Source organism: Ovis aries, chromosome 2 (assembly GCF_016772045.2).
Source record: "Ovis aries strain OAR_USU_Benz2616 breed Rambouillet chromosome 2, ARS-UI_Ramb_v3.0, whole genome shotgun sequence".
Classification (NCBI taxonomy): Eukaryota; Metazoa; Chordata; class Mammalia; order Artiodactyla; family Bovidae; genus Ovis; species Ovis aries.
Genome location: NC_056055.1, coordinates 50,814,175 through 50,839,426, shown reverse-complemented (window position 1 = coordinate 50,839,426; position 25,252 = coordinate 50,814,175). Strand labels below are relative to the sequence as shown.

Below are 25,252 nucleotides of genomic sequence, written 5' to 3'. Positions count from 1 at the left end.
GATGGGCCTGGCTGGCAACCCCTGGGCCCAAGGAGGACCTGCCTGAACTGAAAAAATCCAGGCAGGAGGCCATCCTGGGGATGCACTGGACTTTGTAGAGCTGGCCACTCAGGCCTGAACCATGGGAATTAAGAAGACTCAACCATCACCACCCAGTCCATCCAACACCCATGAGATCATGCAGTTATCTACTCACCACTTACTATATCCTTGTTCTCAAAGGGCTGGTGCAGGCAGATAGAGAGTCAACCAACAGATTCAGGAAACAATTTCAGATAGTGACAACTGCTATATAGGAATACTGGGTTTGTGATAAGGCAGTGGGGGAGGTGCCTACTACGGAATAAATGGACAAGGGGGCAACCCCGAGGAGATGACATTTGACCTGAGAATCTGCACGGAGGAGGAGCCAATCATGTGAAGAGCCAAAGAAAACACGTTCATCACAGAGGCAGCACCAAGTGCAAAGCTCCAGAAGCAGGAATGAGCGTGGGGTGTTCACAGAGCAAAAAGGCAGCAAGAATGGTTCAGTGCTGTGACTGTGGGAAGTGGGACAGGATGCGGATGAACAGGAGGCGGGGCCCCATTCCCCGAGGCCGTGTAGGCCACAGGAAGAAGTCTGATTTCATTGTAAGCACAGGGAAGGCAATGAGAGTTTTAAATAGAGATGTTAAGAGATACTTGCTCTGGACGATTTTACAAAAGGAGAATGACCAGAGGGGAAGTGAAGCAGGAGACAGGCGAGGAGGCTTCTGCAGGGGTCCAGACGGGAGGACCTGAGATGACAGGAATGGATGGAATCGGGATGTGTTTTGGATGGAAAACTGGCAGTTAGTAATGCACTAGATGCTGGTGTGACGCCAACAAAGGAATCCAGATGATTTCAGGGCTGTGGCTTGAGCAATGTGGTAGATGTGATGCTGTTGGGGTGGGGTGGGGTGGGGAAGGTGGGCAAACTGGGGAGGAGCGGGTGTCCAGGAGATCAGGAGTCCAGTTTTGAACGTGTTAAATTTAAGATGCCCATTCGTCAGCCAAGTGGAGATGCCAAGAAGGCAGCTGGCCGTAGGAGTTAGGAGTTCTGGGAGAGGTGTGGGTTGGGGATGCGAACTGGTGACTCACCACCAGCATCCTGAGGAGACTACCCAGGGAGGGCACGTAGCTGGAAACCGAGCCCTGGACAGAATAACCTTTGGGTCAGCTTGAGGTGAGCAGCCGGCGGGGGAGGCAGAGGAAAGCCGGGAGCAGAGAGCGTCTTAGAAGGAGGGAGCCGTCTAATGTGCTGGCTGCCACAGGGGTCAGAAGAGGTCAGCTGGTTACCCAGGCAGAAAAGGGAAGCAGATTGGGGTGGATGAGAGAATGGGAGGTAACGGAAGGGAGAGTGAATGCACTGACAGCTCTTTGGGGACTCTGTTCACCAAGGGGACAGCTACCTATTCACTGAGCACCTATTATGTGCCAGGCACCAATCTAGGCACTGGGCACGCAATGGTGACCCAGACAAGTTCCTGCCCTCATGGAGGTTACGTTCCCAACAGGGGCTAGAGTCAAATGGGGATGTCTAGTCGAGATTTATTTATTTGTTTGTTTTAAGAAGTTCATAAAGAAGGCTGAGTGCCTAAGAATTGATGTTTTAGAACTGTGGTGCTGGAGAAGACTCTTGAAAGCCCCGCAGAGAGCAAGGAGATCAAACCAGCCAGTTCTAAAGGAAATCAAGCCTGAATATTCACTGGAAGGACTGATGCTGAAACTGAAGCTCCAAAACTTTGGCCACCTGATGCAAAGAGCTGACTCACTGGAAAAAACCCTGATGCTGGGAAAGATTGAGGGTAGGAGGAGGGGGTGACAGAGGATGAGATGGTTAGATGGCATTGATTCGGTGGACAGAGTTTGAGCAAGCTCCAGGAAATGGAAAGGGCAGGGAACCCTGGAGTGCTGCAGTCCATGGGGTCACAGAGAGTTGGACGTGACTGAGCGACTGAACACCACCAAGAAATTCATGACTAGGACGTGTTTATGTGCTGATGGTAATAATAATGCAGAATGGAGCGGGTGGTGGGCGGCCTCTAGGAGGCTGGGGAGCACTCGCCCCTTAGTACCTGAGCAGCCTTTCCACTGTCCCAGAAGGGCCAGCGAGTAGTTTGGGTGCCTGGGCAGAAGTGTGACTACCCATCCCTGACAACCCTCTAAGACTGGGGCACCTGCTCAGTGTGCCCACCTTCCCTCTCCCCTGCACTAGGGTGGGGAGAAGTTGGAAATTGGAAGCGCCTACTAAATTCTGAGGCAGCATCAGCCCAGGTGGGATATAGTGAACCTCTCGGGCTGGGTCCTGGGTCCTGGGTCCTGAGGCTCTGCTGGAAGTGGGATCTTACCTAAGCCCACCACCCTACCTCTTGGGTGATGAGGCAGGCCTCTAGCAGGCTGGAATAATCCCAGGGAGATGAGATGATGGGGAGGAAAAGCCAGCCACAACTCTGGATTTGGCTGAGGGCCTTTTGGGTGGGAACAGGAAAGGAAAGGCAGACCTGCCCTCACAGGGCTCATGAAGTCCGTCCGGGTGTGGGCAGAGGGGAGGCTGGGCCGCTGAGCCCAGGCAGACCTGGGTCAGGATGCACGCTGAATAGCTCCCAGGCTTCTCTGGATTATATTTTGTTTGTTGATTAAAAAGCACACAGTCTGATCAGAAATAAGCAAAACCTGCCACCCAATCTGTGTGGCTGTGAGACGTGAGAGATTAACATGACACCTGCTGGGAGCCTCCCCCACCCCCTCCCCCCATGTGCTCTGTGCAGCAGGCGCAGGGCTGTCACAAAGGAGGCTGCGGCACATGCTTAAAAAAGGGCACACGAGCACATGACATCATTCGGAAAACTCTGCACCCTGCTCAGCAAGGGAGCATTTCCTGTGAGGGACGCACTGCCGGCTGGGCGAGACCAGAATTCCCTGGGTGGAGACTAATATAATACATGATGCACTCGACGAGGTCTCACAAGGAACCCGCTGGGTGTCTGCTAATCTCCTGGCCTTACTGAGTGCCTACTCTGTGCCGGCCATGTGCTAAGGGTGAGGGAGAATTGCATACAAGAGGGAAGTGAGAGGAAGGTGTGGGGTCGAGTCACAGCATTCGTATCCTGCCTCAGCACTCTGAGCCAGGAGATCCTAGCCAAGGCTCCACATCTCTTGGGGTCCCGATTTTCTCATTTTGCAATAAGATGATAACCCCACTTCTCCCACATTCACTTGTGAAGAGGGCGATGCCCCTGATGGTATGAGCATGGGATCCAGGATGTGCTTTGTTAAGTTCCCGGAGAAACTTACTCTAGGGCAGGTATGTGGAACAATTCACAGAGCGAGTGGCAATTTTGGGAGATGGGATTTTATCCTGGAGGCCATGGGGAGCCATGGAAGGTTTCAGAGCAGAGCAGGGACCCGAGACCCCAGCGGAGAAAGGAGACGACCCTCTCGCTCAAGGGGATGGAGACAACACTGACCGGAGTGTTGTGGAGAAGCAGGGGGCAAGGGGCAGCAGGGATGGGACTTGGATGCTGATTAAAGCTGGGAACTCTCTGGGGGAAACCCAAATCAAGAGTGCCAAGGTCTTGCCCAACTAAGATCAAGCAGATGTGGGGCAAAAAGTTCACTCCTGCTATAAATAAAGCTAATAGACAGCAGGATTTAGCATGTGTATGTGTTGGTTAGTCGTGTCCGACTCTGTGACCCCATGGACTGTAGCCTGCAGGCTCCTCTGTCCACGGAATTCTCCAGGCCAGAGTACTGCAGTGGGGAGCTATTCTCTTCACCAGGGGATCTTCCCAATCCAGGGATCGAACCCGGGTGCTGTATGGCAGGCAGATTCTTTACTATCTGAGCTTCCAGGGATGTGGGGCAAAAACATCACTCCTACTATAAAATAAAGCTAATATGCAATCACGCAGGAGGGTTTAATATACATTTAGCATTTAAAAGCTCACTTGCTGCATGATGAAACTAGAAAGGAGGATACAGAAGGAAGGAGAACGCCATGTGGATGACCTCACTGTCCTTCCTACTAGCCATCCGAAGGCGGGCAGGTGATACGGAGGAGGGAGAGGACGCATAGGGCCAGGAATCAGGAGAGGTGTGCTTTAAGCCCGACCGGGCAGGCTCGGCCGTGGCCTTGGCCTGTGAGCGTCGATAGTGACTCCGCGAACTGGCCGCTGAGACTGAGCTCTGCTCCCTGAGGACTCACATTTGCTTCTCCAGTGGCACAGCAGGGTCCACTCTCTCTCCCAGGATCCCACAGAACTCAGGGCTCCCATGTTTGATGGGCTTGAAGCCTCCTCCAGGAGCTCGAAGCTGGCGCCGCCGGTCCCGGGAAGGTGAGGGGGATGACTGCCGCTTCTCACTGCCATTAAACTGGGCTGTGGGGGAGAGAGAAAGAGCACGGTTACCCGGTTACCCAGAGCTCAGCCCAACAAGTTACTGGCGGCACATAGTGGGGCCAGGAAATCAGCATGGTTGGTTGATGATTTATAATCTGCAGGCAGAAGAGCTCCAGGCAATGAACAAACATAGCTCAAAAGTTGTGGGCTTTCCAAACCAGGATGTGAGGTGCCGTCACAATCAGATGGTGCAATCGAGGGGCTGGTTGAATCTCCAGAGGACACTGAACTCAGCCTTATCCCCAAAGGAACCCTCCCGCAACCTCCATCAAAGAGGACATGGTACTCCCAGCGGGGGCTCTGCTCCCTAGACAGTTATCAGGGGCAAAGTTTTTCTTTATTTTGTGCCAAAAACCTGCCTCCAAGTGGCTCCTCTCCTCCTCCATTCTCCTACCCTCCCCTGAGCCCAGGGCTGCACTGGCCACATCTGCCCCCTTTCTCCTGGGACAACCAGAGAGTTCCAGTCGAGGGGTGTGCTGCATCACAGCCGTCTGTTCCTCTATACTCACCCCACCGCGTGGGCCCTCCACACAGCCAGCCCTGTCCTGGATTAGCCCCCAGGTGAGGCTGGAGCGGTGCCCACCACAGTGGGATGAGCCCTACAATGTGCCTTCCTTCCAGCCCTGGACCTGCAGGAGCATCCTTCACCCATGGGCTGGGGAGGTACCTTTCGAGGGCAGGACCCTGGAGACACCCCACAAAGAGTGGAAAATACTGAGCTCAAACTGGAGTTCCCAGGACATCCCTGGTGGTCCAGTGGTTAAGAATTCACCTTCCACTGCAGGGGATGCAGGTTTGATCCCTAGGCAGGGAACTAAGTTTCCCACATTCCTCAGGGCAACTAAGCCTGCATTCTGCAACTACTGAGTCCATGTGCTCTGGAGCCCTTGTGCCACAATGAAAGATCCTGCAGGCCGCAACTAAATACATAAGTATTTTAAAAACAAACAAAATTGGAGTTGCCAGAAGTGTTGGCAGAGACCAGTAGTCCACCTGCAAGTCATGTCTCTGGGCTTCCGGTTGCCTCATCTGAAAACTAGGGATGACGACTGTACCCAACTCGTGGGGCTGTTGTGAGGAGTCTGCCAGGGGGTTGACAGCCGTCTCGGCAGAGCGCCTGGTGTGCTGGGTAAATGCTATCATAAAGGTTTGCCTTCATTACTCTGATCATGCCTACTCAATGTGGACACGTACTAAGTACTTCACAGAAGCCTCCAAACTGCCCTGAGTCCCCCTCTGAAGTTGGCCATGACCAGCTGTGCACCTTGGCTAAGCCACTCCACTTCTCCGAAGCCCTATTTCTTATCATACCGACTGCTGTGGGAATCAGATGAGGGACTACAGTTGATTGGCCCAGCATATACTAAGTGCTGAGTAAACTGGGCCAGGGCATGAGGAACCATGTACCACGTCCAGCTACAGGCCCACAGACACACAATGGTAGAAATCTCCCCAGCCCTAGCCAGCAAGCACGGACGTGGCGAGCCGTCCTCTGACCCCAGCTACACAGCAATCAACCTCATGTTCACAGAAGGTGGTGGGAAACTCCTGCCCTGACAGTGGTGATGTGGGGTCTATGGACCACCGAGGATGGTGAATGAACTCATGCGTCTCAGCCACGGAGCCAGATCATCCATCAGGGCGGTGGAGCATTTCCATCCCTCTGAGACAGGCTTCTCTAATAATCACTACAGAAAACAGCGGGGAGGGGGGTTCCTGCCAACGGAAGGCTCGAGACAGGTTGGACCCATGTGTCTGGTCACTCTCATGACTGCAGCAGGGTCTGGCAGGCTCTCCCTTCTAGACTTTCGTCCACGTGGGCCAGGCGTGGTTCGCGGTTGGGGAAACAGCACTGAGCAAAACAGAAATCCCCACTTCAGGAGTTCAGGGTCTGAGAGACAACAAGTAAAGTAAGTCAGATCCACAGCACACCAGCTGGGGCTAAGTGCCCTGGAGAAAAGGAAAGCAGGACAAGGCAGGCCTCTCAAAGGACAGCATCTGAACAAATGCCTGGAGGAAGGGGGGGCGAGCAGCGTGGACGTCTGGGGGAAGGACATTCTGGGGAGAAGGAAGAACAGATTCAAGGCCCTTGACTTTAGGAACGGGCTGAGGGTGACTGAGAAACAACACAGCCCAGGGCAACCGGAGTGGATTGAATTGGGTGGGATTTGAGGCCCAGGGGAGTGGGAGGGAGCAGGGCCGCGTGGTTGGGGGTTTTGTGGACCCTGGGAAGGACTTTGGTTTTATTCTGAGAGAAATGAAGAGCAATTCTGACTTCTGATGGGGAAAGCTTTTGACCTGGTACTCTTTAACAGGACTACTGGGCTGAAAAGGGACGGAGGATGTGAGTCTATGGGAACTCTCCATAATTTCATCTCAGTTTTGCTGTGAACCTAAGACTACTCTTAAAAAATCAAAAGTTTGTTAATTAAAAAGAGAGAGAGAGTGAGATGGACGAGGCAAGCTCCTGTAGGACAGGCTGGCATTGGAGAGGTGGATGGAAGTGACTGAGAATCGGACTTGTGTATGTCTTCAGGATGGAGGGAGAGAGAGACAGAGGGTCAAGGTCACTACCGGCTTTCGGCCTGAGCATTGGAGGACGGGGCTGGCAAGTTCAGGTGAAGAAGGCTCACAGAAAACCCTAAGCTCCGTGAGAACACATGACAGAGGTCAAGCCCCAACCTCCAGACACCCACAGCCTATGATGCCAGGACTGGGGCAGAGTGAGGACCCTCCTGGGGGCTCCCTGCCCTCTTCTCTGGCTACAGTTCTGTCCTGTGTCCAGCCACGGGGACAGACAGCCAGGTGGCAATGACCTCAAGGCCCTTCTAGGGGACAGGTCCTGGGGTTGAATGTCTGAGAAACAAACATCCTCCACCATCTGGTTGATGAGCTGAGCTTTCAGTGGTGATAAAAGGGTGATGTTCAGAGCAGGGGGCCCCCACACATATGTCCTTTCCCTGGCTTCCCAGCAGCCCAGCTCCCCAGTCAGAGCTCGCAGGGAACCACACCAGCCCTCAGGGCAACCAATCAAATGGGGTACATGTCCTGGGAGTGGGTGTCAGGGAGAGGTGAAGCAGGTTCTGACCTGAGCCATCTAGCTTGCAAAGCCCTGGATGGGTGACGTTGGGCAGGGGCAAGCACTGGGATCAGGTAGACAGGTGAGGGCCTGCTCACCTTTCTAAAGAGCTGGGACTTGATGCTATGCGTGGGTTGAATCAAGGAATGCCATCCTTCAGACTGGGCTTTAAAGACCTCTCTGACTGCTGATGGAGAGAGGGTTTAGGGGTGACCCTGGAGGCAGAGAGGTAGGGAAGGTGATGGAGGCTGAATCCCTCAGTGATGACAGGGATATGGGAGGTGCCTCCAACAGGACTTGACTACTTGCGGGGCAAGTCAGGGGAAGACTCCTGTGCAATACTGCACTGCGATGGAGATCGGGGCACAGTGGGAGGTGGGGTCAGGGAGAACGGGACCAGTGTGCACTTTCCCATGCAGCCTCCCGTCTGCTAACTTTCTGGTTTTGGGGAATGGAGAGAATGGAGACAGGACAGTGCAGCAGGCCTCTGGCCCAAGTGGTGACTGGTGCCCCAGGGGTAGCAGAGCGGGGGTGTGGGAAGGGGTAGGTGGGAGACGAGGTTCTAGACTTAGTTCTGCCACAGGCAGGTAAGAGTGAGAGACCAGATGAACTGTAAGGCACTTTCACCTCGGACAATCTGGGTGCTCCACTGGCTATCGGAATCTGGGAATTTCTGCCAGTATAAAATCCTACTGCACACCTCCTGGCCCAGAAGGTGAGAAGAGAGGCATGGAGCATGCAACACGATCATGGAAGGCACGTAGGTTCTCAAGACCAACCACCTGGCAACCTACCTAGTCTCAGGTCTCACCATGCCACCTTCCAGGCTGTGTTCTTTGTGTGAATCATCAGGACTCTTGCCTCTCTCCTCATCCACCTGACTGACTCCACTTGTTCCTTAGGAGTCACCTCTTCCAGGAAGCCCTCCCTGGCTTCACCCTCTTCCCAGACTCACCTTGATCTCGGCCTCAGTTCAGTTCAGTTCAGGCGCTCAGTTGTGTCTGACTCTTTATGACCCAATGGACTGCAGTATGCCAGGCTTCCCTATCTATCACCAACTCCTGGAGCTTACTCAAACTCATGTCCATTGAGTCAGTGATGCCATCCAACTATCTCATCCTCTATCGACCCCTTCTCTGGCCTTCAATTTTTCCCAGCATCAGGGTCTTTTCCAATGAGTCAGTTCTTTACATCAGGTGGCCAAAGTATCGGAGCTTCAGCTTCAGCATCAGTGCTTCCAACGAATGTTCAGGACTGATTTCCTTTAGGATCAACTGGTTGGATCTCCTTGCAGTACAAGAGACTCTGAAGAGTCTTTTCCAACACCACAATTCAAAAGCATCAATTCTTCTGTGCTCAGCTTTCTTTATAGTCCAACTCTCACATCCATACATGACTACTGGAAAAACCATAGCTTTGACTAGATGGACATTTGTTGGCAAAGTAATGTCTCTGATTTTTAATATGCTGTCTAGGTTGGTCATAGTTTTTCTTCCAAGGAAAAAGTGTCTTTTAATTTCACGTCTGCAGTGATTTTGGAGCCCAAGAAAATGAAGTCTCTCACTGCTTCCATTGTTTCCCCATCTATTTGCCATAAAGTGATGGGATCGAATGCCATGATCTTAGTTTTCTGATCTCAGCCTATGGTATCCTAAAGGCCAGTTTCTTTGTTTGGCTCCCCATGAGCCCCTCAAGAGCAGAGGCTACACCATATTTGCCCCCATTCCCCCATCCTTAGTACATGACCACAACATAATAGGTGCTCAAAGAATGACTAAATGAAGAAACTTAATGAGCTGCTGTTTCATTTTACTGGGGGAAAATATCAGTTTTCAAACCAGATAAATTGGATAAAACCTAATAATGTTCCAGTCAACACTGCGATTCCCCACTGAATTAATTTATACATTCGCTTGCAAGCTTAATAATATAGGCATATATTTTAGAGGGAACAGGTGGTGATGAATGACAGGCTTAATTAGGCAAATCATTCCACCTAAAATGAGAATATACAAACTCCAAGCGCAGTGATTCAGCAGCACAAGGGAAAAAAAAAAATGTTAAGAACAAAAGCGCCAAACACAACTGTTTTCATTCCTTCTAATTAAGTTTCTCTTTAATCTGCAATTTTAAAAGGCAATTCTTTTAATTTAGTGATTTTCTGTAAAAGATAATGGAAGACACAGCCCTCAAAAGAATATCTGCATTTAGAGAAAAAACATACCATCCCTGTGAGTTGTTAGAATGACAGTATCTAATTAATTCCACCTATAGGCAATTACAAACAGAAGTCAGGGTTCTGCTGGAGGGAGGGGAGACTCAGGCAGGCAGGGCCAGGCCTCTGGAGCCCTTCATCTTTGGTGCGATGACGGGACCAGAGCCCTGGTGGCAGCCGGAGAGGTGGTCCAGTTAGCGGCTCCACCAGCCTCTGTCTCCAAGGCAGGTGCGGTGGCCCTTCGCGATGCCCTAAATGTGCTTCCACAGCTCTGATCTGATGAGATCTTTAAGACCCAGCTCCGATCTCCTGGGAGGCCTCTCCTCCACCCAGGTTAGCCTTTGCTGTTGGTGGTCCCCTTCCTACTTGTATTACAGATTTCATATCAATTAGGCCTGAAATTGGGTCAGTGTTAACAAGCACCCATGCTAGCTCTAACCCTCAAGACAACCCTGCCACCCTGTGAGTGAAGGGAGGGGGTTACCATCTGGATCTCAGAGCTAAGTGACAGGGCCGGCCAGGCAGGCATTGCATCTCCTTTATTTAGTCTTTGCAATGACCACCAACCGTATGATGTCTAGAAGCTGCCAAGGTCTGGCACAAAAGCCTGCCTTCCACAAAACCTCCCCATCCCGCCTTCTGAGAACTCCCCTCCTCCAGTATAGCTCACAGCACTCCACCCTTCTCTTGTATGTAGCTCAGCAAGCCCCCAGCCACTCCTCCCCTGACAGCCCATGGGGTTCTCTGGGGGACAGTACCTAGGACTTATTTTCCTCTCCAATATCTTGTCAGCCCCTAAACTGACTACAGTGCTTGGCATAGAGGAGGTGCTTAGTAAATGTTTGCTTAGATGAAATAAATGTGTTCCTTCTAGATCTGGCTCCTTCCTGTTTATCATTCAGGGCTAGCCAAAGAGATCAGGTTCCCAAATTCCCATAAGCCTCTAAAGCACAGCTCTCTGGGTCCAGAAACCCTTGCCAGCTCCTAGGTCCCCAGGACAGGAAAGGACAGAGAACTCACTCTGGTGCTTGACGCCCTCGGTGACTTGGTGACAACCCTTCTGGGTTCCACACCCACCCCTTGGCTCCAGTCACAAAGAATAGCTGGTCTCCCATCCCTCATCTCCCTGCTTCCAGGCCTCTGCTCTGCTGTGTCTGCCCTGGAGAATCCCTTTCTTCAGTATCAATGGGTGCAAAAATCCTAGCCATTTTTCAAAGTTCAGCTTTCATGCTGCCTCCTGGGGGCAACTTTGGTCAAGACCACCCAAGGTGGAAGGCTTCCCAGGTGGCGCTAGTGGTAAAGAACCTGCCTGCCAATGAAGGAGACAAAAGCAACATGGGTTGGATCCCTGGGTGGGGAAGATCCCCTGGAGGAGGGCATGGCAACCCACTCCAGCATTCTTGCCTGGAGAATCCCATGGACAGAGGAGCCTGGTGGGCTACAGTCCATGGGGTCACAAAGAGTCAGACACAACTGAAGCAACTTACACGTACACAGGGCCCAGAAGAAAGGACTTCCTTCCTCCCTTCCGGAACCCCGCCTCCCCTGTCTAAGGCATTGTCTGACCCCACCGCAGTCCACAGGATAGTGCAGGGTACACTGGTGTCTTCTCAGAACCAGGTGGAGATGAGGCCTCATGCCTTAGCCTCTCCTGGAGTTCTCTGTGCCTGACACACAGTCCATGGGCTGCAACAAGGCCAGACAACAGAACTGCAGCGGCTCAGCTTCGTGGAGAGGGTATGGACTCTGGAGTTAGGAAGAGCCAGGTTTGAATCTTGCCTCTGCCACTACTGTGTGACTTTGGGTAAGTTTTTAAACCTCTCTGAGCCTTAGCTGCTACTTCTATAAAACAGGGCTGACAAGGCCTAAACCATAAAGGACTATGGAGGTGATTAGTAAGAGAGGACATAGCAAAATCCAGGCAAGGCCCCTGTACATGGTGGTCCCTTCTCCCCATGGCCACATCCATGCTCAGAGCAGCTCCTTTTCATTTACTCAGGAGGATTAAGTGCCTTGTATTAGAAACCACCTTCTCCAGCCTGAGCCGAAATTCCTAAGACTCCAAGAAGACAAGACATATTCTGTTTTTTTCAAAGCTGAATTCTCAGTGCCTAGGATAGTGCCTGATGTCAATGCTTAGACTCTATTGAGTGAATGAATCTCCACCCAAATTTATGGTCAGCAGGTCCAAAAAAAACCTCATTCATCAATCAAGAAAGGAAACTTAGGAGCTGGACTCCCCCTTCAAATCATTTTAAAATAGTTTTGAAAAATGACTTGACCTTTACTGAGTGCTTCCTGTTCACAGGTGGGCATATGCGAGGACCCAATGTGACATTCTCTGACACAACAAACTGAGGAGGTTGGTGGGACTTTATGTTTTTATGAGTGGGGCCTGGACTGGGCAAGTAGACTGCCCAGCAGAGAGGAGCAGGCCATCATGCCAGGCAGGGGGCCCCAGCCCCCTGCCCCTGACCCTCTGCTTTGGGATGAAAGCCTGGGCAGCCTCCCCTCACCTAGGGGTGCTCTAGGAGTGCCTTTCTCTAGGCCAGGCCAGGAGAGAAGACTTGACAGTCTGCCAAACATCCCTGAGTCCTCCGGGCTGACCACGAGTATGGATGTTGGCCCCTAAGGATGGTTCATAGGGAATTGGAAGGAAGTGAAGGGGACCTAGGGCCTTGGGTCCCCAGGTGGGGCCTGTGGATCAGTGGCTGCATCTTTCTGGCTGGCCTCCGGCCTCCCCAGTTCTCCAGCACAGGACAGAGTCCCTTACGCAGGGGCAACAAGGATTAGAGAACTGAAAACAAAACCCTGTGCACAGAGCTTTCAGGTGCTGAAGAGGCCTTTTAAGGCCCCATGTGGATGAGGCGGGAACAAATATGGGGCTGACAGGAGGGGCCTGCAGTGTTCCAGGTCTGGTGTTTGTTCATGGACATCCTATTACTTTGAAAACACAAGGGCAGAGAGACCAGAACGAAGGTGCCCACAGCACCCTTTCCGCACAGTCTAGGGTGCTGATTCCTGCACACTGCTGGTCTTGACTCTGGCCAGTTTTTGATAGAGGGGACAGGTGTGGAGTGGGGAGGGCAGGGGTGGAGAGGCATATAAGGGGCTGCAGCCCAGGTAGTCATGAGCCCCCAAGAGGGGGCAAGGAGGGAGACTGTGCACTGATTTGGGAGGGGGGCCCCCATGACCCAGAAGCTTTCATGACAATGTGCAAGCACTCCTACTTGACTAAAACTCTGTTCCCAACAATGGTCCTCTGCTGCTTCAACTTTCTAAACATGCCTTCTGCATCATCTCGCTTGTTCCTCATAGACAAGCATTAGAATTTCCATTTTACAGGTAGAGAAACTAGGGCCCAGAGAGGTGAAGCCCCCTTCTCCCCTGCAGTTCAAGAGCAGGCCTCACTCTCTCCTCTCCCCAGGGAGTGAAGGCTGTACCTGCAGATAGGTTTTAAGACAATGGGCAGCTCAGCACATGTTTGGCTGGCTCTTTTAGGATCACCAACAACAGGCCTCTGTGTTCCCCTCACAGGCACACGCAGGCCCCAGGACACCATGCTGCCATATCTCAAGGGCAGTGCCTGAGAACAGAAGTTCCTCATTATAAGAGGGGGTAGTGGTGACTTCCCGAGAAGCAGAGCATGGGGAAGCCTGTGAAGTGGGCGCCTAGAGGCCGCCTGGGCTCTAGGAATGCCATCTGGGTTCCAGGAATGCTGTCCATGCATGTACACCCAAGCCTGGACTGGGGAAGGAGGGGCTGGCACGAATGAGCATGCCTTTATCCTCCTAGTCTGCACCCCAAAAGGGAAACATGGATGTGGCTGCCTGGTGCAAAGACCCCACCCCGAGGGCTGCTGCTTGGCTGCAGGAAAAGTAGGGATAAATCCTGATGAAAATGATAAAATGACCTAAATGCAGAGGCCTTTACAGCTGCCAAAGCAAGCCATCTCCACCATCATAACTCATTTTAGAAATGAGAAATGACCAGCTGCGAAAGGGACTGTCCCATGTCGACAACTAGACTTGAACTTGAACCCATATCTTCTGAATCCCAGGGGCCTCTAACAAGTTCAGCACAAATCCTATCTACAGTGCAACAAGTTCTCAAAAACAGTAATGATGATAAAGATACCCAAAGCCAGCACCCACTGAACACTCACTGTGCCCCCGACTTCTGGCACCGATTCCAATTACCACCTGGTTTTACAGATGAGGAAACAGGCCGTTTGACCCAGGTCACCCTGCTAGCAAGTGACAGCCCAGGGGTTTAAATCTAGACCCTGCAGCTCTGCTAGCTCTGGGCTGGGCTCCTGTCAGATGGAGAATGCCCACTCAGATCTAGTGCAGTGTGTCTCCCAACACTTTCACCTGCAGACACCCAGAGACACTTAGAGTCAGTCCTAGGGCCTGGGAGAGGGACTTCCCTCAGCCACAAGCCTCAGAGGATGTGCAGGAAGCAGGCTGGGCACTTGTAGAAAGGAGTCTTCCCTCCCAGGAAGCCCCAGACCTCACCCAGCTGCTCATTGTTTCTGCTGCTGCCCATGCATAGATGGAATTACAGGAGAGGAATGACAGGATGGGACAGGTGCCTGGCTCTCAGGGCCCTGCTTGTCACCTACTGGCACACAGTCTCCCCACCCACAACCTGGCAGGCGGATTCATGGGCCAGTCCTCAAACATCCAGGGACACGCTCTCGGCTTCTAGTTCAGACCAATGGCAGCAACCGCAGCCATCGCCAGCCACTCACAAACGCACCTCTTCCTCATTTGAAGAGAAGACAGGTGTACAGCTTGAAAAAGTGATGTGAAAACATACCATCTCTGTGTGAGCAGGCTATGTGATACCCCTCAAGAGAACTTGGGGTTGGTTTTCCTGAGACCTAATTTACTCAATAATTTAATAAATACTTGTGCGTTCATTACATGCCAGGCACTGATCAAAGGTGGGGACCTAGGTGTCAACAAGGCCCGCTGAGTCTCTGACCTCACAGAACTTAAAACCTCTATCCACACGAAGACCTCTGTCTTGTCTCATTCTACTAAACATTTGGGTTTTTTTCCACACAGGAAACAAAGGCACTTGAAGAAGAAACATTTCTATCAACATAATTAGCAGGCAAGCCAAAGCTATGAAACACCAGTGTTTTTCTTTTCGTTTTTTTTAAGGTTACTAAATGAATTCATTCATATATCAAACAGAAAAACCAACTGGAAAAACCTGTCCCTCAGTAACATATCAGCCAAAGGAAGCGAGTGATCCCAGTTCTCTCGTTTAAACCCTCCCCCTCCTCTCTGCAGACCTGCTGTTCACACGTGTTAAACATTAATTACAACTGTTACTCATTACATAGCAAAAAGCTCGGAGTACCAACACAATTGTTAATTTCCTCCCAGGCCCAAGGCATTCTGGGAAGCTGAGCAGGGGGCAGGAAGCATGCTGGAGCCCCACTGGGGCCAATGGTGAGGAGGTGGCACGTGCAGGGTGCAGGTGATGGTGGCAGACGCCCCGTGGACTCTTCTGCCGAGGCTGACCCTGTTTATTCTAAGCACACGGGCATGAGTCACAGGCTTGGTGGGAATAGCGAGCCTGGAGCAGGCGCTGACGCACTCAGTGTCAGCACCGCCACCTTCAGAGCACTTGCGTTTCACAGTGACAAGTCGCCAGCTCAGTACGGAGTGGGCGCAGCGGCTTCTGCCTTAAGAAAAGCCACCTTGTAAAGTAATTAGCCTCCAATTAAAATAAATAAATTTATATTAAAAAAAAAGAAAAGAAAAGCCACCTTACCCCAGCACAGGTAAAGGGAAGGTTCAGACCTGCCCGAGCCATACTCACAATGTCAGGGCAGCAGTGGGGAGAGCGCCTGACTCGACTTCATCAACTGTGTGACTGTGGACAGGCTGCTCACCATCTCTGAGCCAGAGTGGTGCCATCTGTGTGATGGCAGTGAAACCACACCATCCCTTGCAGGACTTCATAGGGTCAACCCACGCCAGCCTCGTAACTGGGCCTCACTGTCTATTAACTTCCTGCCCCTCCTCCATCACCCCCTTACCTTCATGGGATTATCTTAGATTAGCCAACTGAGCTGGCTCAGGGACGACTCACAGATGTTTAGGAAATAGACATACCTGGGACCTCACTTTCCCCTTCCTCTGCCCTTTTAGCCTCCCTTGATGAGGCTGGGAAAATGTCAAAACTCAAGAGGGTGCCTGCCAAAGGGGTGACCAACACAGCAATAGCACCCCTTCAGCTGACAGTGACAAGGGAGTATCTGGCTGTTCCAGAATAAACCAGTGCACATCCACAGGGGATGTGGGGGGAGCACAGAGGGGCCCCAGCCCAAACTGGGATGGGGGTGGGGAAGGGAGTCATGTCAAGGGAGGCTTCCTGGAGGAGGTGGCACTGACACCCCTGAGCCAAGCTGTGATACCCCTTCCCTACCTCCTCCCTGGCCCCAGCACCTAACATATAGTAAGTACCGAGTATGCTGTAGGTTCGCAAAGTGGGGTCCCCAGATCAGCAGCCTCAGCAACACCTGGGCTCCTGTTTGAGATGCAGATTCTCCAGCCTCATCCCTGGAACCTACTGAATCAGGAGCTCTGGGGGTGGGACCCTGTAATCTGTTTGATGCTTCTTGCAGGTGACTCTGCCACATGCTCTGAGCAAACCAACCAACAAACGAACATGTCACAGGTAGAATCGAGAGGGGTTTGGGGGAGATTGACAGTGGAGACCCTCTCACACCTGGGGACCAGTGGCCTGGTCCTCGGGAGGGACTGAATAAAGGATGGAAGAACTGGGTGGTTCATGGTGAGAACTGTTGCTGGAATCGAGATGGGAGTATCTCCTACAGAAGTATTGTTTTCCACACTATCCATACCTCTCATTGCCTGCAGTAACTGGGAGTGAATTTCATAAACGGGCCCTCTGTGCCCCCAAAGTAGCTTTTTATGCAGTACTGTTTTAATATATAAAATTAAATTTTACTGAATACAGCAAGCCTTCCCTGAGCACCAGTAACCATTCTCTCAGGCATGACCCTTTAGAGTTTATGAAGTCTTTTTTCAGTCTTCTCCCTTGATCACCACAGAGATCCAGTGTGATACAGTCTGTGACAATCCCTGTTTTACAGACAGGAAAACTGAAGCTCAGGAGGCTGAGAGCCTGTCTGAGACCCCACAGCTGGTGAGTGGTGGGGCTAGCGTGTGCACTTGGGATTGTCTGATGCCAACTACTACCCAGTGGCTCCTGACACCAAGACACTGTGCTGAGCTTTCAAGGGCAGAGAAAGTGGCCGAGGAGCTTAGTAAGGAAGACAGATAAGTACTCAAAATAAGTATATTCAGCATTGAGTCATGTCTGACTACTCTTTTCGCTAGAAGGCAGGCCCATTGCTGGCTGAACCCAGGACACTGCTTTAAAAGTAACTTCAATGGGGACAAATCTCCAGACAGTGAGTCAAAAACAAAATGACTTTGTTTCTCTGAAAAATCTTTTTTTTTTTAATTTGACCCTGCCAGGTCTTAGTTGTAGTACGTGGATCTTTAATTTTCATTGCGGCACGCAAAATCTTTAGTTGTGGCATATGGGATCTAGTTCCCTGACCAGGGATCAAACTTGGGCTTCCTGAATTGGGAGCAGGAAGTTTTACCCACTGGACCACCAGGGTAGTCCCTCTCTGAAATATCACCTTCACCCACTCTCTTGCTGCCCGGCACCTTTAGTAAGCACTCTGATCACTTGCTTCTTCTCGGAGGCAACTGCAATCATTAAAAACATAGCTTTTAACTCAACCCACTGAATTAAAAAGAAATGTTGATCCATCCTCTGTGTATGGCCCAACTGGCTCTGCCATGAGGTCTCCAGCAGTTCCTGTTCCTTCCCTGGGCCTCAGTTTCCTTGGCTGGACAAGAAGGAGTGGGAGGCCATGGTGCGGGGACCCCTCCCTCTGCAGAGCAGGGGCAGAGCACGACCAACCCGTGCAATGGCTCTGGTCATCCCCGTGCAGTCACGAACCTTCCAGAACTTGGGCTGCCACAGGCTCCTCAGCTGGAACCATTTCGAGTGGAAACCTACACCCCAGGCACATATCCTACTCACTGTAGACACAAGGAGAAATTGGTGACATTGCCAACAAGGTCTATCTAGTCAAAGCTATGGTTTCCAGTAGTCATAAATGAATGTGAGAGTTGGACCATTAAAGAAAGCTGAGCGCTGAAGAATTGATGCTTTTGAACTCTGGTGTTGGAGAGACTCTTGAGAGTCCCTTGGACAGCAAGGAGATCCAACCAGTCCATTCTAAAGGAAAGCAGTCCTGAATATTCATTGGAAGGACTGATGCTGAAGCTGAAACTCCAAAACTTTGGCCACCTGATGCGAAGAACTGACTCAGTTGATAAAACCCTGATGCTGGGAAAGATTGAAGGTGGGAGGAGAAGGGGATGACAGAGGATGAGATGGTTGGATGGCATCACCAACTTGATGGACAAGAGTTTGAACAAACTCCAGAAGATGGTGAAGGACAGGGAAGCCTGGTGTGCTGCAGTCTGTGGGGTTGGAAAGAGTGGGACACAACTGAGCAACTGAACAACAACCCAGGGGCTCTGGGAGGGTGAGGGCTCCAGCACGTTACATGCAGTATCTTGGGTAGCGCCACAGAATTGAGACATCAACAGGGTAAGGGCTTGGGTTCTAAGTAGGACTTAATTGGTTCAAATTCTGGCTCTGCAGCTGACTAGCTATAGGATCCTGGGCAACTGTTTCTTCTCTTTGGACTTCAATTTCTGTATCTGTAAAAGGACAAAACTAAGATCCCAGGAGGCGGCTGGGAGGATGAAATGAGATAATGCACGCTAAAGAGTTCTGCAAATACCAGCACTACCAGTACAGTGTTCTGTAAGCCTCACCAGGACTCTCTGCAGCAGACACATTTCCCCAGAGAGAGCACAGGGGCCCCAGGAGAGGTTCTATCCCGGTCCTTCCAGTGGCCCCCAGAGATGTGGAGACTCCACATCCACGCCCCTCCCACCCCCTGAGCCCAAGTCTGCTTTTCTAGGTCACCCACCCAGTCTTCAGCTGCCTCCCCGTGTGGCCACCTCCTGGGTAGGCTCTGTCCCAGGGGCTGGTCAGACCCTCTGCACCAAGCTGTGCCACCCGAGACAGCATGGAATCACTCAGGGTACTTCTCTTGCCCCACACTGGGCAGGGGGCTGCATCAGTGAGGGGGTGGACCTGCTGCCTATGAAGTCTCTCAGGGGGTGAGTCAAAGCAGCGGGGGGAACCGAGTCCAGCCAGCTCTGAAGGCAGGTGAGTCTGCCGGGTGGGCAGGGGGCCGACAGCCTGATTGTAAAACTGATAAGGCATCCGTTTTGGGGGTTGGGATGAACTCAGTCCAGGCATGTGTGCTGAGACTCCACTGCTGGGTGCGTGGGGGCGGGTATCCTGGCTGAGGCTATCAGCAGCTTCCCATAGGGAGGGCGGGCAGGAAACCTCCTTCACCTGCTACAGAACTCTGAGAGAAGGAAAGAATATCATTCCCAGGAAGTGAGGACCACCTCACACCCTGCAATAGCTGTTTTCACGACAACCAGGAAGTGATAATCGAGCCTTCCCGAAAGGCTGCACTGGCTGAGAAGGCCACCTTCTGTGGGGAATGCCGAAGCACCCCTTACAAAAGCCTCCTTTCATGAATGCAGTGCAGGACAGCACTTGAAGGGCAGAAAGCACTTTTGCTTCATAGACTGAATCACAGAGATAGTTCAGAGGGCTCCCCTTCCCCCAGCTTCCGGCCAGCATGCTGGGGTCCTGATGAAATGAAGCATAGAAGGAGCCTTGGAAGTGGGGGGTTGCAGGCCAACCTCCCACCACAGGGCAAAGCCCTCCTGATACCAATGCTGCCTCACTCAAGCTTCTGCTGGCCAATCTCAGTGACAGGAAGCTCATGATACACTTTCAGGTGTACCACTCACCGGGACTGTATATCCCTATGGCTCCTCCTTGGTAGGCCCACCTCTGCCCTTTGGGGGTCCCCACACCATACACCTTTGGAAATCTGAAAACACTGCCCAGGTTCCTTCATGTGAGCTAAATAGGCAGAATCAGAATATAAGGGATGGAAAGAGATGATGACAGTTTTGCCCAGTGGATTTTTAGCCCAGCTGCAGATCCTGTCCCCAGGCTCCCGTGGCCCATCACAGCATCCAAGGGCCCAGGGAACTGGGCAGGGCACTTCAAACAGGTGTTGTGAAAACAAGGACGAGGCCCAGCTCAGCACTGCCTTGCTCCCTGACACCACCAATGACGTGCTAAAGCACCTGCTGCACACTCTACTCATTCAGGCAGGAGGTGGGAGCCACCTTTGTTCCTGAGCAGTCACCCTTCCTGGTTTACAAACGGGGCTCTGGCAGCACTTCAGCAACCCAATCGAGCTGTTTCCACTCATTCTGGTTACCTGAGAGGTGGTGCATCCACCTCACTCCACCTGCACTTTGGGTTAGGAAACAGGAGGGTGCTCCTCACCTGACAATTTCTGTCCAGATGTGGGGAGGGGATCTGGTCAAAGACTCAAGACTGGTGCTCACAGCATCCCTCCAGCCAAGGGAAACAACTTCCTTATATGCCCCAGAAATCAGAACTGAGCCAAAAGCTTCTTGGAGAAAGCACAATCAGTATCCAGGGCTTCCCTTGGGGGCTCAGCAGTAAAGAATCTACCTGCAATGCAGGAGAACTGGGTTTGATCCCTGGGTTGGGACGATCCCCTGGAGCAGGGCATGGCAACCCACTCCAGTATTCTTGCCTAGAGAATCCCATGGACAGAGGAGCCTGGTGGGCTACAGTCCATGGGATTGCAAAGAGTCGGACATGACTGAGTGCCTTAGCACACACCCACAGTGAGTATCCACTCCAGAGCAGGACACACAGTTGATGAGGTGAGTGACTTGATGAGACACGGGTGGGACAGGATTCTGCGTCTGCCTCCGAACAGCAGCCTAAGAAGTTGGCCTACAACGACACACGCGACAGCAACTCAGCAACAGAAAACCAAATCCAGAATGGAGACCTGTGGCTCAGAAGCTTACGTGGGGACCAGCTCTATCTGAGACCTTGTGATCCTCTGTGAAATGTATACTAGTTCTAAAACCAGCTTTGGGCAGAATTGGGCAAGTTCTGGCCTGAGAGCCTTCTGAAGAGATGATGTCGTGAGGGGTAAGTGCTTTTCATTTTAACAAGCCTGAGAACCCCCTGGGGGTCTTTAAAACTTATTGACTCTGCAGGTCTGGGGGCTTCCTTCATGACTCAGATGGTAAAGAATGTGCCTCCAATGCAGGAGACCCAGGTTTGATCCCTGGGTTGGGAGGGCCCCCTGGAGAAGCGAATGGCTACCCATTGCAGTATTCTTTTCTGGAGAATCCCATGAACAGAGGAGCCTGGCAGGCTACAGTCCAAGAGGTTGCAAAGAGTCAGACATGACTGAGCAACTCACACTTTCACTTTCTGCAGGTCTGGTCTGGGGCCCGAGACTCTGCATTTCTCACCAGTTCCCAGGTGATGTGATGCTGCTGGTCCAGGGACCACATTTCGAGCAGTAAAGCATCAGACTAGACCAGAACATCAAAGGTAACATGACCTGCAAGGTGGTCAGTCCAGAATAGGGTGAGATGCCACACCGGCCTGCAGTGTCATCTCTTGCCATGGCCTCTTGGGGTCTAGAACAGTTGTCACACGACACGTTTGGCCCTTTAATCAAACTGGTGTTTGCGAAGAGCCACCTCTGGAACAGCATCGGTCCCATTCTAGCTTCTCCCACACCCAGGATCAACCATGCCAGGGGACAGTCCTTGGCTTTCACTGTACCGAGGGTAGGAACGGCTGTGAAATGCACTGGGGAGATGTGAGGTGACCAAGGACCTCTCAGTTACCCAATTACTTTTGCCCCAGCTCTTGGCTGGCACACACCGCCTGCCAGGAGGGCCCAGCACCTACAGCACTGACTCTATATGGTGAAAGAACTGCCCCACCAGCGCCACGAGCAGGAAGCTCTGCAGGCCTAGAGAGGCAGCAAGGAAGCCCGTGGGACGTGTGGATGTGCCAGGAGGACTCACAGTGGTGGCAAAGGAAGTGCAGGACTTTCCCAGATAGGACACAGCTGGGAAGGGCACTTAGCAAAAGGCAGAGACTGCACAGAGTGCTGCATCCAGGGAACTGAGACATACATGCTAGAGTAGTCAGAACCTCAACTGAGGGAATCAAGACAAGCCCTGGATACCGATTGTGCCTTCTCCAAGAAGCTTTTGGCTCAGTTCTGATTTCTGGGGCATAGAAGGGAGGGCGGAGGAGCCTGATTTCTGGGGCCACATCTGGAGGGCGGAGGCTTCACTTCTGAGCCCCAGAAAGGGAGGAAGGGTCTAATCATGCTTGAAAATGGGAGATTCTAAACAAAATGAATGTTTAAAATAAAAACTCTTCCTTTATGACCTTCAGTGTGATAAGAGTTAGTCACCCCATGTTTCTCTGTTCATATGCCGAAACTCTTAGAAGCATAGAAATTTTTTTGCATCTGACTTTCCCCTCTTAACATTAAACATAAGCATTTCCCGAGGCTGCTATACATAATAAACTCTTTGTCAACGTCACTTTTTAGTGGCTGCTCAATATTCCATTTAATCAATGGCCAATGCCAAACATCCAGGTCATTCCCCATCTCTCATCATGCCTTTTTCTGTGCTTTCGATCATAAGTTTAGATCCTAAGGACTGAGATTAGGATCAAAGGGTGTGAACATAGCTGAAGACAGGGGACACATATGGCACACTGCTTTTCAGAAGGCTGTGGAAGCAGAGAGGCACCTGAGCCATTCAAGGGGCTCCGGGCCAGGGGCGGGTGAGGTCAGCCCCGGAGGTCAGGACGTGCCCACAGCCTGTGCTCTGTGAACAGGCTTGTGCTGAATGAAGCTAGGACAGGAAATGCAGTGGCCCTGGATGTATGCAGGCCGTCGTAGCTGCACGACAGGATGGAGTCACCGGGATCCACGAGGCCCAATAGGAGCCACTCTGCAGACTGATTTTCTTCTAGTTTTTAAAATTTCCTTCCAAAATCTTGGCTTCAGTGAACTCGAGCATTACCAACAGGACCAAGACAGAGTCAGACAATGAGATCATCTGGGCTGTCTAGATCCTGGCCTCCAGGATCTTCCTCATCTTTGAAGGGCTCATCTGCACTAGAAACCCTGTGGCTTACCTGAGCAGGCAGGGACCCGTGCACTTACTTCCTTTACACAGGCGAGTGCCATGCAGGTGAGCAGCCGCCTCTGAGTGGGGCCGCTGGCTCCTTACCTGCCAGAGCGGGGATAGTGACCCGGTTCCACTCCCATGGCTGATCGTACTCGTCGGCGGGCCTGTCGTCATCCTGGGGCAGCTTGCTCTCCCGCAGCCGGGGGCTGATCGTGCTCTCTGAGTCCGAGTCCACGCTTTGACCCTCGGGTTCATAAGGGGTGTCGTATAACTGGATGCCTTTGTGCTGCGACCGGACGCTCTCCTGCCTCTGAAATTCTGCAGTCGGAAAGGAAGGAAGCAGAGATGTATGTACGCACAGCACATGCCTCCTCACCTGGGACCTGCTGGATGATACCCATGGGAATTCAGAGCCGCCAGCCAGGGAGATGGGGACTGCACAGAACAGACCCCTCGTTGCGTTTAACTACTGCCCTCCCCTCGAGGGCAGTGTCCATGGCTCAAGGCTTCCTCACAAAGATATCAAGTTCTGGACCACACAACAGAACCAGAACACGCCCTGTCACCATCCGCTATCTTCAAGGGCAGAGTCCAGACACGAGTGTGATGTCCTGGGTGTGTTCCAACACCAGCCCAGGACACGCAGAGCTCTCAGCAACCCCCCCGCTTACAGATGGGGGGTGGTCTTCCCACTAGGGCAGCTCCCTGGTCTCTGGACTTATCATTCTCCATCTATAAGATGAGGAAAATGAAAGCGAAAGTCGCTCTGTCATGTCTGACTTTTTGAAACCCCATGGACTATACAGTTCATAGGATTCTCCAGGCCAGAATCCCGAAGTGGGTAGCATTTTCCTTCTCCAGGGGATGTTCCCGACCTAGGAACTGAACCAGGGTCTCCTGCATTGCATAGGCGGATTCTTTACCAGCTGAACTACCAGGGGTAAGATGAGGAGACTGCGTCAAACGACCCTCAAGTTTCCACACAGCTCATATATTCATTTTACAGACGTAAGAAGCCAAGAACCACCTCCAGAGAACCCAGGGTCACTGATTTCTCCCCTACAAAGCCCCACGAGTGACCCTTTCCCTGCATTTCTACTTCCCTCAGGGCCTGCCTGTCTCCTAACACGCTGAATACAGCCAAGACACTGGAGAGCAGAGGTCCAGTTTCACTTCTGAATAAGGAAGGAAAGCTCTCAGTCTTCTGGAGAGGATGCCAGGGCCCGGCTTCAGTGTGGACTGAGCAGCGGCCGCCCATCGAGATGAGGCCCCACACAGGGCACGATCCTGTCAGCGACTGCTCATTCCTGAGAAGACAGTGGCGGCTGAATGACAAATACCAGGACGCTATACTCAGGCTCTTCCTCATCAGAAAAGGGGGCATTTTTCTGGCTTTGATCATAAACACCCGCTGTGTGCAGGGGGACAGGCAGGGTTGCTGAGGCTGCTCTCAGCAACCTAAATTAGCATAATACTCTTTTCAGGAAGGGGTCTCCTGCAGGGCCCGTGAGGGATGAGGCAGGAGGAGAGATGATATTTGAACTGACAGCTCTGACAAGGGGAGGGATAGGACGAGGGACAGGATTCCCTGTGGTAGGACCAGGGCAAGCCGAGGCAGTACAGCTGGAGAAAAGGTGTTCACTGCCCACTTTCTTGTTTTATTTGTAAGATATATATATATATATATATATATATATAGCATTTGCCACTTAACCATTCTTAAGTGTGCAAGTCAGTGACAAGAAGTATGTTCACACTGTCATGCAGCTATCACCACCATCCATCTCCAGAACTTTCTCATCATCCTAAACTGAAACTGTCCCCCACTAACCCCTCCATTTCCCCTCCTCCAGCCCCTGGCAACCACCATTCCCCTTTCTGTCTGTGAATCTGACTACCTAGGTACCTCATACAGTGGAGTCATATAAGGTACTTGGCTGGGGACACTTGGTCTTCTTTGACAGTCTATTTTCACTTACCACAATGACACATTGTAGCATGTGTCAGAAGTCCATTTCCTTTTAAGGCTGAATTAGTCCATTACATGTCTGTTTGGGGTTTCCCAGGGGGCACTAGTGGTAAAGAACCCGCCTGCCAATGTAGGAGACTATGAGAGATGGCGGTTCAATCCCTGGGTCAGGGAGATCCCCTGGAGCGGGGCATGGCAACTTGCTGCAGTATTTTTGCCTGAAGAATCCCATGACAGAGGAGCCTGATGGGCTACAGTCCGTGGGGTCGCAAAGAGTCAGACATGACTAAAGTGACTTAGCATACATGCAAATGTTTATTTACTGCCTACTTCTGC

General features: G+C 51.8%; 1 protein-coding gene across 1 annotated transcript in view; it reads right to left on the bottom strand.

Annotated features, from left to right (window-relative positions):
• Window positions 1–25,252, bottom strand: part of SHB (SH2 domain containing adaptor protein B) — a 138,066-nt gene that overhangs the window by 27,184 nt on the left and 85,630 nt on the right. Inside the window, exons 3-4 of the mRNA XM_015093133.4 lie at window positions 23,050–23,265; window positions 4,226–4,397 (exon numbers count right to left, since the gene is read on the bottom strand). Of these exons, the coding sequence (XP_014948619.2) occupies window positions 4,226–4,397; window positions 23,050–23,265 (388 nt within the window). The remainder of the gene's footprint in view (window positions 1–4,225; window positions 4,398–23,049; window positions 23,266–25,252) is intronic.